Genomic DNA, 16,771 nt, shown 5'->3' with positions numbered 1-16,771 from the left:
AAGAAGTGGGGGAAAATATCAAAGTCGCCCTCGAATCGCCTGTTCAGTGAAAATGTCCCGTTGAAGAGGATTACATGGCGCTTAAAATATCCCGTTTTCAAGTCAATATAAATAAATATATGTATATTCATACCCTATATTCCAGTTTTCATTATTATGTTAACGAAATATGTTTCGTATACATGATTATAAATCAAGTGCTTCAAATGGTGAATTATCGGATGGTCTAATACCCAAGAAGGGAGTGAGATTTATAAATGATATTTTGAATGATTCAGGAAATTTTCTTTCGTTGAATAAATTTAGAGAAAGATTCAATGTTCGTACAAACTTTATAGAGTACGGTGGTGTAGTGAGTGCTATTAAACAGTCTTTTGGTTCTTTTCTGACAAATTTATCGAATGTCATTACTCAACCTTTGAAACCTTTCCACTTTAATTTTCTTTTAAAGGGATACTAAAGTCGCCAAACGTAGTGGTTTTGAGCTAGGCCTGGCTCGAGTAATCTTCGCAAATCTCCGTTCATCGTGGGCCCCCTATCTATCTGCCACTGGACTACTATAGTATAACAAGTTTGATATGTGCATAGTACACTATAGCCCAGGAAAAATAGCCGATTTGGGGGGTCAACCTCAAACAAATTGCAACATAATTTTTTTCACCGCAATGCATTTCCCTGAAGTCCCCAAAATGACATACTAAAAGTCCAGAAAAATCCCAGTGGTGGAAAGACGCCTAATTTGCATAAATCCAAAATGGCCGCCAAATTTTCAGAAAATTTGAATTTTTGTACATAGATTTTGACATGAACATCTAATTGCCACAAAATTGGTGTCATATGAAGCAGAAATAAATTTCCTACAATTTGGTACTATTCATATGGGATAAATTGGTCATTTGGATGATATTTTAAGTGGAAAACTTCATTTTTTGTCATTTTTCCCAAAAATTTAAAATTTTGGAAATACATGATTTTACATAAATCGGAGAAAAATAAAGCAATTACCTAGAAATGTTCCAGAAAACCTTATTGATATACTATTAGCATGTGGATGAAATTCTAACTTGATCTCTTTCTTTTTAATAAATTTATAAGGTATCAAAATTGACTACTCAAATTTCACAAATGTCGCTTTTGTATGCATTTTCGAAGACTATATGTATAATGTATAGAGTATAGTTAAAAATTGTATGTATTTATCTACTCTTTTTTAACCACTTGGAGAGATAAGATTAGCCGTTTCTCTGTCAGCTACATAAAAAGTGCTGCCACATCAAGGCCTAGCCCTCTCGGGGGAGGGGGGGGGGGGACTGACGAAGCCACGCCCCTGGATATATCATGTTGTGCAGTGTGTATCAAAATAAACGCAACCACATTTCATTTCAAATTTGTAAAAATTGTGTTAGCTCTACAGTCCAGGAAAAATAACTGAATTGGGGGGTCAACCGCAAACAAATTGCAACAAATTTTTTCACTGCAATGTATTTCCCTTAAGTCCCCAAAATTACATACTAAAAGTCCAGAAAAATCCATGTCGTGGAAAGACGTCTAATTTGCATAAATTCAAAATGGCCGCCATCATGAGAATTTTCATGATTACTTATATTAGTACAAACACTGGTATAATCATAGCACTTTTAAAAATTATGATTAAAGTATTTAACTTTCACTTGCCATACGGCTTCATCTCACCATAGCCTTCATTTTAAAATTATATTTAACCTCTAGAGGTCATGACCTTAAGGTCAACGACCTCATAATATCAGAAAATTGATGTTTTACATTTTTAGTTCATGATGAATATTATAATATTTATAAAGCAAACAAAATCATTCAATATTGACTTTCAAGGTATCCTGTTATTCTAGAAAGAATTTTGTGTATTATAGATTCTGACCTTTGACCTGGCAAAGGTCAATAACTTTTACATGTTAGAATATTGATACTTAGCTTCAGTAGTTTATGATAAACAGGCATCTCGTGTAAAAAGTGCAATATAATTTATTTCAGCACAATGAATTTCCATGAAGTCTGCAAAATGACATTAAAAGTCCAGAAATATCAATGTTGTGGAAAGACATCTAATTTGCATAAATAAAAAATGGAGGTCATCGTTAGAATTTTTCATGGTTACTATAGTAGCAGTATACCAACACTGGTCAGATCATAGGTCAATGACTTTGAAATATCAGACAATTGATGTTTTGCATCATTATTTCATAAAACAATGGTTAAAATGCAAAATAAATATGTTTTATTGACTTTCAAGGTATCGTTCCTGATAGTCTAGAGAGAATTTTGTAAATTGAAGTTCTGACCTCTGACACTGTCTGGAGAGATGACAAAGGTCAATGAGCTATAAGTTATAGAATATTGACACTGACTGGTTAATGATATACAAGGCTTTCACGTAAAAATATTGCAATACATTTTATATCAACACAATACATTTCCATAGAGTTTCCAAGATGATATACTTTAAGTCCAGTAAAATCCAAGAGGTGGAAAGATGCCAATTTGCATAAATCCAAAATGGCTGTCATCGTTAGAATGTTACATGATTATCCCATTCCAGGTACGGTAGAAACACTGGTTTATCATAACTCTTTTAAAAATGAAAGCCTTAAACAGTCACTGGTGAGTAGCTCCGTGGTTATAATGTCATTAACCTCTACGGGGCAATGACCTCAAGGTCAACGACTTTGAAATATCAGCAAATTGATGTTTTATATCGATAGTTCCTGATTCGCATGTTCGTGTTTAAATATTTGTCATATCAACTCTTATGTGCCTGAAAATTCAAGAGATAATTGCTACAGGCTTTGAGTTTTGAAATTTGAAGACCTTTAAAGATGATTGGTCTTAAAATGTAAAAATGTTGGTACTCGGCATCACTGATAATTGAGATAATTGACCTTCACTTTTCTCAGCAGTCAAATGCTGAGATCTGCGACTTTACCCAAATGATCTGTTGAAAAATAACAAAACTGTATCATTTGTATACGATAGCCTTGTTTGTTATGAACCAATGACGCTAAGTACTAACATTCTCATACTTTGAGGTCATTGACCTCTGAAAATGACCTCTAAAGGCCCTCAGATGTCAAGGGTTAAAATCTTCAATACTCAGCAATTCCCTCTTAATTATTTTGACTATTTAAAAGTTAATCTTTTGTGCCCATCGTCTACATGTAGGCCCTACAATTCAATGCCATATATTTGATTAGACAATGTTAGACCGGGACTATTGCACAGCCTTCTGTTTGCAGTCATCAGGGGCCCGTTTCATAAAGAGTTACAACTGCTGTACTTTGCCACGATGGCAACTACCATGGTTACCTTGATTTTGATTGGCTGCTGAGCCATGTTACAATGGTAACTGACACAATGGTAAAGTTGCATGAGTAAAACGAACCCCAGGTCTTTTTTTGCTAGTACGATCCTGACTGAGGTTAGAGCATTGGGTAGGTTTGACATGATATGTGAAATGCCTCAATTAAAATTTTGCTGTTATAATCTGTGTATACTCCCCGACAGATATGGAAGTTTTCCTATCTAGATTGTATCTTGTGTAGTTGCCCTTTAGAAGGGAGATGCAGCTTACAATGATGCTGGATGACATTGCCCTTCTCTTCCCATAACTTGCACTTAGTCATAATGGTGACTCTGTCAGAGGTTGAACAGAATTAAAAATATGTTTCCTAGATTTTAGTTTTTTTCAACTAGTTTGGTATCATAGAATGGATGGACGGTATATTCGCTTTGCTAAGAGCTCTGTGGTGCTAGCTATTGATCTGCATAAGATGGGTAATACCTGACAGGACATACAGACTTCACTTTTTTTGGCCTTAGATAGTGTGTGATATTCCCACTTATTGTCTAGAGACATGCATACTCTGTAGCAGAGTACTGGCTTCCAGGAGGAGTTTGTCAGTTCCTGACAAGGTTGTTATGGATCCTCACTTTCCCCCTTCATCTTAATGTGACTGACCATTAGTGACACCAAGATAAATTGCATGGTCACAGTTCTATAAGGGAATTCCAACCATAGGTTGTTTTGAATTTCCTCCAAGCATGAGGATTGCGGGGATGAAACAAGCTAACCTTTGTCTAGGTTGGGTTAGAAGAAGAGAAGAAGACGGGACTCGAGCGAGAACACTACCTTGAAAGAGTCAATTCTTTCGAATTCTTTACAGCTGGTCTTCCTGTTGAGCTCCATCAAGAGAAATCTGTTTTCTAGTAGAAGTTTGATGAGTTTGGTCAGATGAATGTCTTCAATGTGTTGTACCATTATATGAGTAGATCACAGTGTCAGATGCAGTTGTTAATTCAACAAAATGTTCTACACCCGTTAGTTACTTAACTGTCCTCAGTTAACTGAGTCTGGTTGAGAACCTAGCCTGTATATTATTTCCCAAGTTAAAAACCAGCCTGGTTAGGAATAGGATGTTGTTCTATAATTGGACCATCTTTTGTTCAGGATGAGATGCTTAAGTAGCTTGTAGAGATATCATAGTAGGGGGATTGGCCTAAAGCTTTTAGGCACATTTGGATCTTGCCCAGGTTTGAGGATAGCAATTACTTTACCCTTCCTCTACATTTCTGGAAAATGGGACTGTATAGCAAAGCGTGCTGCAAAGCGATTGGTTCCATGGAAGATATTCACTTTGCTGTGGCTTGTACCGGGTTGCTCTATTCAGCAGAAGCTGGTTAGTAAACTAGTTAAGTTTACTGGATTTACTGGATATTTTAAATCCAGTGACCTTTGAAGCCCTCAGGGTTAAAGGTCACAACTTTTAATACTTATCTATTTTCTCATGAATATAAAAGGACCTTACAAGTTAGAATTAATTATTCTCACAAACTAACAATGTTTATAACGAACTTATGATGCAAAACATCAATTTTTATGATATTTCGACGTCAATAATCATTTAGGTCATTGCCTCTAGAGTTCAGCAGACATCAAATCTGACTTACATCCACATTTTTTTAATGAAACCTATGATAAGATGTAACATGGGTGAAAGTTCAATGCTTTAATCATAATTTTAGTGTTATGATCAGACCAGTGTTTGTACTACTACCATTAATCATTTTGGATCACTTTGGATATATGCAAATTCGACGCCTTTCCACCACTTGGGTTTTTCGGGACTTTTGCTTCGTGTATGTCATTTTAGAGACTTCATGGAAATGCACTGTGTTGAAATAAATAGTATTGCAATTTTTTTTACATGATAGGCCTATTTAAGCCTATCGTAAAACAGTGAGCACTGAGCATCAATACTCCACAATATTAAGGACATTGACCTTTTCTAGCTCTGCAGGGTCAAAGGTCAAATCTTAAAACCCACCAAATTCTTACTAGAATATCAGGATACCTTGAAAGTCAATATTTAATATTTTTGTTTGCATTAAAACCATTGTTATTATGAGCTTATGATGCAAAACATAAATGTTCTTATTTTTAAGGTCATTGACCTCTAGAGGTCAGCATAGGTCAACTCTGACTTGCATCCTAATTTTGAAATCAAGCATATAATAAAATATAATACCAATTGGTGAAAGTTTAATGCTTTAATCATAATTTTGAAAGAGCTATGATTAGATCAGTATTAGTACCACTCTTAATAAATATGAAAGATACTCACGATGGCCGCCATTGTTGATTTATGCAAATTAGACGTCTTTCCACGACATGGATTTTTCTGGACTTTTAGTATGTCGTATTAGAGACTTCATGGAAATGCATTACAATATTTTCATGCTGAAATAAATTGTACAGCAATTTTACACAAGAGGCCTATTTTCCATAAACCATTGATGCTAAGTGTCAATATTCGAATATGTTAAGGTCATTGAACTTTGCCTGTGCTCCGGGGTCAAAGGTTAAAACTTATAATACACAAACTTCATTCTAGAATATCAGGATACCCTGAAAGTCAATATTGATTTTTTTTGCATTATAACCATATTTATCATGAACTAATGATGCAAATCATCAATTTTTCTGATATTTTGAGGTCATTGACCTAAAGGTCATTGACCTCTAGAGGTCATCAGAGGTCAAATCTGACTTGCATTCTAATTTTAGAATGAAGCCTATGGTAAGATATAACACTGGTGAACTTTTGATGCTTTAATCATTATTTTTAAAGGTGCTATGATCAGACTAGTGTTTGTACTACTATTAATAATCATGAAAAGTTCTCACGATGGCCGCCATTTTGGATTTATGCAAATTAGACGTCTTTCCACCACTTGGATTTTTCTGGACTTTTAGTATGTCATTTTGGGGACTTCAAGGAAATGCATTGTGGTGAAAAAAATTCTGTTGCAATTTGTTTGAGGTCAAACCTTATTTTTCCTGGACTACTAGTACAGTTCTTAGCCGCCTTGCGGATACCATAATAGTATTATTGACAAACGTACATAATTATCATGTGTGGTTGGTTATTTGCAATTGCATTGCATTGAGAATCAAAACAACCATGGCTGCCAATCCAGGGAGGAACGGCTCCTGCTCTTCTCACGCCTCAGAGAGATCTTCTGCCTGTTCTTCCTCTAATTCATCAGGCTCCAAGAACAACACTTTAAGCACGAGAAGTAGCCATGATATTTATGACTTGGATGACACAAAATGCGGCTGGTTATTGAAAAGATCCCGGGTGTCGAAAAAATGGAAAAAGCGTTGGTTCGCGTTGAGGAGGGATGAGCTAATTTATGGACACAACTCAGAGGTGATGAATTGAAGCGGTTGTGTGATGATCATGTGATACATGCATGTCATGGTTGAAAATGATGATGAGTTTGTTTTGGAGGCGGGGAGAAAAAGAGGAAAGTGGGTGGGTAAGATCTACCTTATAGTAGATCTACCCATCCTGTATCTTAATTAATTTGAAAAGGATTAGACTAGTAAATTAGAGTTTGATGTAACCCAAGCCCAAGGAGCGTTTCATGAAACTTTGAAAGGACTTGTCGGACGTTTTATCTGACAAGTCCCATTTTATCCGACAGTTGCCATAGTAACAGTGCTCCATAGCCAATCAACATCAAGGAAAGTTGTCAGATCTGACAACTTGTCGGACAAAAATGTTGATGAATCACTCCCCCGGAGTCCACCGTGCATTTACACATAGACACGGGACTAGGGTAGTTTGTGGTCTCAATAACTTGGAAAGAAAATTGTGAAAACAGAAATTATGCACTTACACGATTATATGGATGAAGGTCTGTCGTGTATCCTGACATCGAGGCACAGACTGGAACCTCAAAAAAACAAAAAGTTCTCTCCTACCCCAGTCTCGATCGGCAATTTTGTTATGAATTTTGAAAGAATTAGGAGAGGTATCGCGACAGAACTTTTCGTTTTTTTGAGGTTCCAGTCTGTGCCTCGATGTCAGGATACTGCCACGCGATAGACCTTCATCCATATAATCGTGGTAAGTGCATAATTTCTGTTTTCACAATTTTCTTTCCAAGTTATTGAGACCACAATCTACCCTAGTCCTGTGTCTATGTCTAAATGCATGGTGGACTCCGAGGCTTCGGCCCGCTTCGCGGGCCAGAGCTCCCTGGGTTAAGTTTGATGATGAAAGTGATAGAATAATGAGAGTGGCCACATGATTTGTTACGCTCCTAGTGACAGAGTAGAAAGGTCCAACTTAAGGGACAAGTCCACCCCAACCATTAATTGATTTGAATAAAAAGAGAAAAATCCAACAAGTATAACACTGAAAATTTCATCAAAATCGGATGTAAAATAAGAAAGTTATGACATTTTAAAGTTTTGCTTAATTTCACAAAACAGTTATATGTACATCCTGGTCGGTATGCGAATGAACTAATGACGTCATCCACTCACTATTTCTGTTGTATTTCATATAAAATATTCTAATTTTCTCCTCATTGTCAAGTGAAACAAAGATTAATTCCTCCCTGAACATGTGGAATTAGCATATTGTTTTAATACTATATTGTCCAGTCAAGTTGGTCTTTATTGTCAAATCTGTAAAAAATGAAATATTGTATAATTCAAACAATGAAAAACAAAAGAAATAGTGAGTGATGGACATCATCGACTGTGTCATTTGCATGTCACTGAGATACTGTACATGTGCATATAATTGTTTTGTGAAAAATAAGCGGAACTTTAAATTGTCATAGATTTCTTATTTTACATCCGATTTTGATGAAATTTTTAGCGTTTTGCTCGTTGGATTTTTCTCTATTTATTCAAATCATCATTTTTCTGGGGTGGACTTGACCTTTAAGGGAAGTTAAGCTCTAATAAAAAATAAAAAAATGTACCTCATTGAGATGCAATTAATTTGGGTGGGGTCAGTTGTCTCCAATTAAAAAAAAAGGATTAAACCAAGAAGCTAAACATTTTAATTGCATTAAAATGAATATATGTATGAAATGTTTTTTTTTTTTTTTTTTCTTCCTTTCATGTAGTCATTGGACAAAAGCATACCATTGGATGGGACAGACATTTCAGATTCAATCATGGACCAAAAGTTGTTTGTGTTCAAACTCCAGCCACTGAACTACAATCGGTCCTTCTTTCTGCAAGCAGAAAATGAAGCCGACCAGTTGGAGTGGATGTCAGCCATTTGTTTTGCCAAAGCAATCAGTCATCAAACTGACAAGTCAAAGTCATGTGTTCTACAGTGAATCCTTGTTCAAGAGAAGGCAACAAATTGTTGAAATCTTTCTGGGAACAGAGGCGAAGAGTCAATGAATATGCTGCTCTCACACCATCTGAAAGGAGTTGTAAGGTCAGGACAATGTAAAGCTGCCTGGGTGGAGATTTATGGTTGTGGAGTTATTGAAAGAGTGAGCAGGCCGCAGGAAATATGCTCATTTTATATGTTGCTGTTCAAGAATGGAAGACCAAAAGTTAAGTCTAACTATTTATTCTAGCTCTATTTCTCTTGAACACTTTCCGGAGGTGATGGTTTTAATTGAACTGTGCACATGTTTTTAAAAAAGAAAGGCATCAGCTCCAAGTCCGAGGAGATACCATTCTGAGTTTAAGGAGGGTGAATGAATGCTGGAATCTCATCAGAGTGCTTGTCAGAGTTTTATCAAACATGGCAACAACCAGAGACATCAGTATTGCCCCTGAGACATATCTTCTAGGAATGTAGGTCACAAAAAGACATCATTACAAAATGATAATAGCTACATGTATGTAGCCACACTTTGTTGTAATGATTGATTAGCCAGGGATCTTTAAGAAGCTTTTAATCAGAATGAAAATTACGAGCGAGTTCAACAGTAAATGTGTAACCTTTTCACTCAATTTGCTGCTGTCTCTCTCTATTCTATCTGAGTCAATAATATATAATTAAGATACAAATTTGATTGGTTTATGAAAGCTGCAAATATTTCACATTTACTATTTTAGTGTAGCACATAGTGGCACCAGTAGTGTCAAGAACCAACAATTATTTTTTCTGATTCCGTCATGTTACAACAATAGAGTTTTGGTGATAATGCATACACTTTTTGTATACAATACTGGCAAAGATAATTATTTCACAAATCAAATCAGGAGATATCCTAAAATTCAGGATCTTCATGATAGATGTGTAGTTTTACAAATGTACAACCAAGAATATAAAAGCAAAATGTATGGTAAATCATTCAGGATTACTATAGCAATGATTTATTTCAATACAAACGTTTTAAATGGAGCAATACATTGATCGATACACCCAATGTGTCTTACAAAAAAGCTAACTGCCATATATCATATAGCTTTATTAAAAGAATAACTTTTTTATAGATTTGTAATAGTTCGGACTTAAATGGTGTTTTGTGGTTAATATTATGTACAAAAACGTAGTGCCTTGCCATAAAAAATAATTTGTATACACTCGAGACCCCTGAGATGGACTGTAGAGTGTAAAATACACATGTACATGTAGTGCATTTTGTATGTCACTCGTACATGTATGGGGTCTGTGATAAATGGAAATCAAAACTGGCTTGAATTACGGTAATACAGAAATCATTGATTAAATATTTGTATTATTATTTCAATTGATATTTTCAGTAACTTAATGCAAAAGTTAAGTGATTAAGAATATATAGAGATGAGATAGAGATAGTTCCATAACTTCCATTAATATTAACTTTGTGTACAAGTGTTATTGTCTTCTTCCATGGGAAAAAAAAGAAAATTGATAAGTTTACAGAACATGTACAAGCTTTTGTAGAGGTAGTAGTAGACCTGATAGCAGTTGGCACAGGGCAAATCTACATGTACCACAAGGTATCTATAGATCAAATGCAGCTATAGTAAGTTACAGGAAGTATTTCTAACTTTTCATCATACTGTAGTTGTCAAAAGAAAAATCCCCTTCGAGCTTTTTACATGGAGCATCAGTAAGTACAAAGGTTTAATAAGCAGTGATGTCACTTGTGGTTTTAATAATTTCCGTAAGTCAAGAGTAGTTTTGTCCTGTTCTTCATTTGGTTGTGGGGACAGCAATAAATTCAAGATATTGGTTTGTCAATTTTGCAATGTTTGATTTCCATTGTGGTCATTAACAAATATTTCTCACTTTCACTTCAATTTAATTAAATATTGCAATTGATCTGTTTGATTTCATGATTTTTGTGAAAACAGATGACAAGGTCTGCAAAAGGTTCAGATATACTGCAAGAAAGATTATTCCTATTCAGAATGTCATTCTTTCCAATTCTACACTAAACATGGTGTATTTTCATTGAGATGTAAGTGTGACTAAAAATTATTCTTAAATTTCCAGTTGTAATTCCATATCATCAATCATTGGTCAGATCATGCTCCAGGTACACACACACACATTACATGTACTCTGTACATTGCACATTCAATTAAATTATGTACATGTATGTTGGCAATTTTCTTGACTTCAAATCTTACTTCAAATCAAATCATTTACAAGTATCTCTGGAAAAGTCCATTGATGGTAAAAATATTTGTCAGTTTTCCATTTACAGTATACTGATAGCAGTGATCACAAATTCAAATCTTGTTATAAATTCTGTTGCTGCTGTACTGCTGTGGTAGTACTACTGTATATCGTATTACCCGTACCTGCATTACAGGTATTTTATTGATCTGATTTGTATTTTCTGGATTTACAGTGTGTTCCACAATACCACAACCTACTGTTCAATAGGAAAAGTTCAATCTCTGAAAATATGCAGAGTAGTTTTCCAGGTGTATGGGGTGTAGATTATTATTTGTTTAAGGAGACACTGTAATGGTATTACACAGTTCAAAGTCCTATCTTATTTGCCAAATTCCTCCAGTGTTATTATGAATTGATAAGCTAGATTGGTCCACCTGTCATTTACATGTGTTATAATTCAAGGGTATCCTTTTTATATGGTTTAGTTTTGTATTTGTGCAATTTAAGAAAGTATTTGTAAGTTCATGTACTGTATTATGTCTCTGATAATGAAGTACTTGTACATTTCGTTTTCGGGAAAGTCCCTGTTATATCGCCTACCCACAAAATGTGAGAATCAAATACAGTCATACTGTTACAGTTCTTGTCACTACTGTCATTGTGAGCGAGCACAAATGTAATACAACACATGATGGAGACCGTTAAGTATGAAAGAACAATATACATGTACATGTATCTGGTTATATATTTTTTAATCTGTTATATTATAAAACTTAATCTTTCTCTTTTGATATTGCATCCATGATGTGATGTACATGTATACATGCTTGTACTCTTGAGTCAAGACTTTCATTTTAAAGGTGGTAATAACTTATTTTCAAATTTCATTTCAAAATTATTATTTCTCTTCTGGCTACTACCCTTTATTTATTCATAATATTGGTGAAAAGGAAATAAGTTACTACTCTTTGAGGAGTTCCCAAATATAGAACCTTTATTTATTTCGTTCTTAGTTGGTTTATGTTATATTTATTTCACTTTTAGATAGATGCAAATGAAGATAACAGTAAAATTTTATCAGTTCTAAACAAAATGATTTTCAAAGACACCATAGATTATGTGATTGATTGGTATGGAAACCTATGTATCTTTCCAACCTGTATTACAGAAGGTTGAGTTATTGCGTTTGGTCCTGGCACTGTACATGTACTGTTCTTTTTATCACAATCAAACCATATATTATTCCAGTATTTAAAATACTCTATCTTTATGTAGCATTGATTATAAGTTTGATATCAATATTCATTTTTTTAAATTTAAATAGTTACTTTTCATTAACAACATTATTTACTTGCATGATCAAATATGAACTTGCCTCTATAAAGCAGAGCTTATATTTGAAAAGTTATAATTGTATATGAATAAATACATGCATGCCCCAAAGTGTTATTTGTGGTAAATACATGTTCAGTATTTCCTGACCTTTTGTAGTCAGTATGTGGTTATATGCACTGTCCATTTATGAAAATAATTTACCTGGCCCATACATGTATCTATAGTGAAATCCCCAATGATACTCAACATGTACCCTGCTATACAGTTTTTGCCAAATGTGTTCACATTTTTCAAGAGTATTTTATCTCTGATGTGATGGTTCTGAAACACTCATATTCAATATAACAAAGGAAAAACTAGATTTTTTGTCAGAATACATGTATCTATAAATGAAACCACTTGTTCATCTATTAATAGACATGATCAGTTGTGTGCAGTTAAGGACGTTCCACAGTTAAAATTAAGTCCATGTCATTTTCACCAAATTTTGCAGAGAGTTTCTTTGGTATCTATGCATTATGAAAATGCTAAAAATAATAAAGGTTCATGTGCTCATTTTTCTTCTACGGGTCTTCAAAGTCACCGTATTTGAATGATATGCAATCAAACTTCATCAAATTTTCAAGATATATAACAAAGTGTATACCAAAGTAAGAGAAAGTCTTTTAAGTGGTAAAACTATATCTATTTGGAGTCAGCAGCGCCTTCATTTGGCAAGAATGGTGCAAAAACTTGGAAAAAACAAATCATCAAAGACGTGAATCGACTAAAAAATTTTAAAAAGTATTTTGTAAGCTGCACTTTTTTCAAAATTCATGTCGTTTTCATCAAATTCGGCAAAATTGTAGAGGAATGCATATCGAAGGTGTAGGGAAGTTAAAAATATGGGGTCCATGTGCTCGTTTTTTTAACTATGAGTGTCCAAAGTGATGCGAGTTGGCATGAAAATTGCCCAAAATGCGCCCAAAACGTGCCAAAGTCTAATAATGCTGTCTAAATGCGAATGGTTCCGTAGTTTTGCCCCCAAACATTCAAAATCCATGTCATTTTCATCATACTCTCCAGATTTGTAGAGGAATATATTCTGAAGAAGTTAAGACATTTAAACTATGGGGTCCATGTGCTCGTTTTCAAATTATCAGTGTCCAAAGTATTGCGAGTTGGCTTGAAACAGCCCAAAATGCGCCGAAAACAAGCAAAAGTCTGTTTATACCGTCTAAAATGCGAATGGTTCCATAGTCTTGCTCCCAAACATTGAAAATCATGTCATGTTCATCATACTTTGCACGTAGATACTTTAGCACCTGAATATTCCAAATATGCAAAAATTAACATGGGTCCATGTGCTTGATTTTTTGCTATAGAGCTTCAAAGTTAATCCAAAATGGATGATGTTCTTAAGAATTGCGCATCCAAAAGAATTTGGCATTTTTAGACCTCACGAGATCACAACAATGAGTTTAAAGCCCTATTCCAATAGTCAAAATCCATGAAAATTTCCTCAAATTTTGCAATATGATTAATAATTGTATCCGTAAGATGGATAATCTATCTCTATTGCTGTGAATTGTTTACTCATTTAAGTCTAACAACACTCTCAGTTCTTAGAAATTGCGGGAAAGATATTCAACCTCAAAAATGTCAAATTTCAATAACAAACTTGAGAAGTAAAAGAAATGCACTTTATTCAAAACCCATGTCATTTACACCAAACCTAAGAGGTGCAAACATTAAAAATTATGGGTTCATGTGCTTGTTTTCAAACTATCAGCACTCTTATTACATGTATGAGAGCAAATTTGCTTTTCTTAAAACACCCGAAAACGCGCCAAGAGCAGTATCTATATGAGGAAAAATTCCAAACCACTTTTCCATTTATTCAAACTCGGGGTCATATTCATCATACTTTGCAGCACTACAGAGATACTATTTTGAAATTGTAGAGGAATAAAAAAAATGGTCCATGGTATAATTCTAGTTTATTAGCTTCATAAAATAACACATCGGATCTGCAGTTAGTGCAGATAAGGAGAAAAATCAGCTCACATTACCTACAGCTGATTAAATCACCAGTTCATCCATTGTGACATCAGCGCGCAGAGTGTAAAATATGCGCAGATCATGATGCGCACAAACATAACTGTGGAACGTCCTTAAAAGTTGACAATCCTTTGCCCACTCTACATTATGTGATACTCTTACATTACATGATACTCCTACATTACGTAATACTCCTACTTACATGTATAAGTAACTTGAGTGTATGTTTGCATTTAGCAGTAGGTTTTGCATAGATATTGCATAACATTTTGTATGACTTCATTAGCATGTTCTCATTACTAAGGGTAATGCTGGGATTTCTAAGATAGTGGTGCACTGAGCGTTCACTGAGGAGAGTCATTGGCGTTCTCACTTCTACATGTAGCAACAAGCCTTTTATGTAGTTTATAACACTTGTTCTCATTGCTAAGGACAATGATGTGATAGTGGCACCTCTAGTGTGCTCCCAGAAAGGCCATTTGCCTTCTTTGTATTCTCACTTCAAGCACCAAGCATTATCTTTAGTTCATTTGAAGGCCTCGAGAACCCTGTTCTTATTACCATGGATAATGATATCACCATGGAAACTTAATAGTGTAAATTCAAAATTGAGGGGAACCACTAGTTTCTCGCACTACCAACAAGCAAATACTGGTAGCATTCTTCTGAGGAAGTTTCTACAAGAGAGTTGGACTAGCAGGACCGCCACACCACTTTCCTATGTTGGATTTTTTTTAAAAGTTGTCCTTGTTCCACTACAGAACTCACTGGTAATGATATTAATTCAAACATGTCTTTGTTTATTAGATTCCTGATACAGTACTTACAGTAAAGTGCAGTATACAGTTATGAAATTGACATGAGAAAGAAACAGAGATTTTGTTTGGCACTGTTTCATCTGTACCCATTGTTTCATCAAATGACAGGAAATATCAAACTATGCCAAGTTTATAATTTAATGCAAGAGAAACTAAGTTCTTAATCTAATAACTTTGTTCTATTGTTTACAATATTCCAAGGCTTTGACATTATAATACACATGTTGTACATTCATAATCAGGGATGCTACAATAGGGATTCCTACCTTTTTGCAACATATTTGCAGGCTTAGAAAGTGCAATGTTGGTTAAAGCATGGCAACCCCCCCCCCCAAAAAAAAAAAAACTGTCTGTCACTATTCAAATCCAATACTTGATTATATGTAAGCCCTAAACGATGCAGAGGATCTTTGCCTTCAACTTTCTAACGCTCAATCACTAAAATTTGTACGATTAATGTGCAGAGTCCCTTTCAAAAATTAAAATAAATACATCGAATGAGGGCACTAGTGAGTCAAAGAATTGTGACTGGTAGTGTAGATGTCCTCAAATTCAAACTTTAAATTTTCATAATGAATCAACAGATAAAAAAAGATTCAATTTCCACAACACAATTTCAATGTTAGATAATGATACCGGAGTATACATGTAATTCACACTTACTGTCTCTTTACCAGGCTTTAAAGGACCTTAAAGATTATTACCCTACATTTTTCATCAGTGGTAAGTGGCATGCTGGAGTATGTGATTTACTATACTTAAGATCAGCATTATTATTTTGTTTATTAGCTCATCACCTTGTTCTGCATTGATCAACATGTTTCATCACCTTTTATTTGTCTTATTTTTAAAAGTTATATCTTGAATAACATCAGTGATGCGTATCTGTAATGTTATCTTAATATAATTTAAGTCCTTTTTATTCTGTTATATGAAAGTAAATTCATTAATTGTATTTGTTCATGTCAGCATTATGAAAGATTCTTCTTCACAATAATGCACCATGAACATGTCATGGATGTATGCTTGAATTTTTTAAATTTTATTCTGTAATTTAGTCTTGCTAGTTGCCCCAATCTAATGTGTGATAAAATGATATTCAAAATCTCACAATAGAGGTATTTGGGTGTTGGGTGTATTGCCATGTAAGATGTAGAATATTGCCAATTTGATACTGCTGCTGCATGAAAGGATAAATGTGATGCAAGGAAAACATTGATTTTGTTATACGTGTAAATATAAACTGAATGTTGCATGTTAAAAATTTCGATATATACCTTTCCTTCTTGATTATTTTTACACTATTTGATGTTATAAGTATTTAAATCCATGGTGTATTTCTAACACTCATGGTTGTGGTTCTCACAGAAAACTGAGTGGTGTTCTTTAAAACACTAGATTTTACAGTCAACGTGTAATGTATTCCAAACACCGACCTGTACTTAATCTCTATAGAAACAGATGGTCAATATTAATAGTCCCTTCATATATCCATTGTGCACTTATACTCATAGTATGCAAGCAGCTTTTAATTTAGTATGGTATTATCCTCTCTTGAAATAAGAGCATATGATCTCACCCCCAGGTATGTGTACTTCTGATGAATCAATCTCTCTAAAGGGACACATGCAAGACAGTCAAAATAAAATTTGGATGTGAATGATG

At 34.4% G+C, this 16,771-nt stretch overlaps 1 protein-coding gene across 1 annotated transcript; it reads left to right on the top strand.

The window, feature by feature from the left end:
• The first annotated feature begins 6,428 nt into the window (after nt 1-6,428).
• LOC129265996 (uncharacterized) lies at nt 6,429-15,580 on the top strand. Its single transcript, XM_054903886.2, has 2 exons — nt 6,429-6,743; nt 8,461-15,580. The coding sequence occupies exons 1-2, from the start codon at nt 6,495-6,497 to the stop codon at nt 8,677-8,679; spliced, it is 468 nt and encodes a 155-aa protein (XP_054759861.2). The 5' UTR covers nt 6,429-6,494; the 3' UTR covers nt 8,680-15,580.
• The last annotated feature ends 1,191 nt before the right edge of the window (nt 15,581-16,771 follow it).

This window comes from Lytechinus pictus, chromosome 7 (genome assembly GCF_037042905.1).
Source record: "Lytechinus pictus isolate F3 Inbred chromosome 7, Lp3.0, whole genome shotgun sequence".
NCBI lineage: Eukaryota > Metazoa > Echinodermata > Echinoidea > Temnopleuroida > Toxopneustidae > Lytechinus > Lytechinus pictus.
Note: the sequence above shows the minus strand (reverse complement) of the source record. Positions and strands in the feature narration are given on the sequence as shown.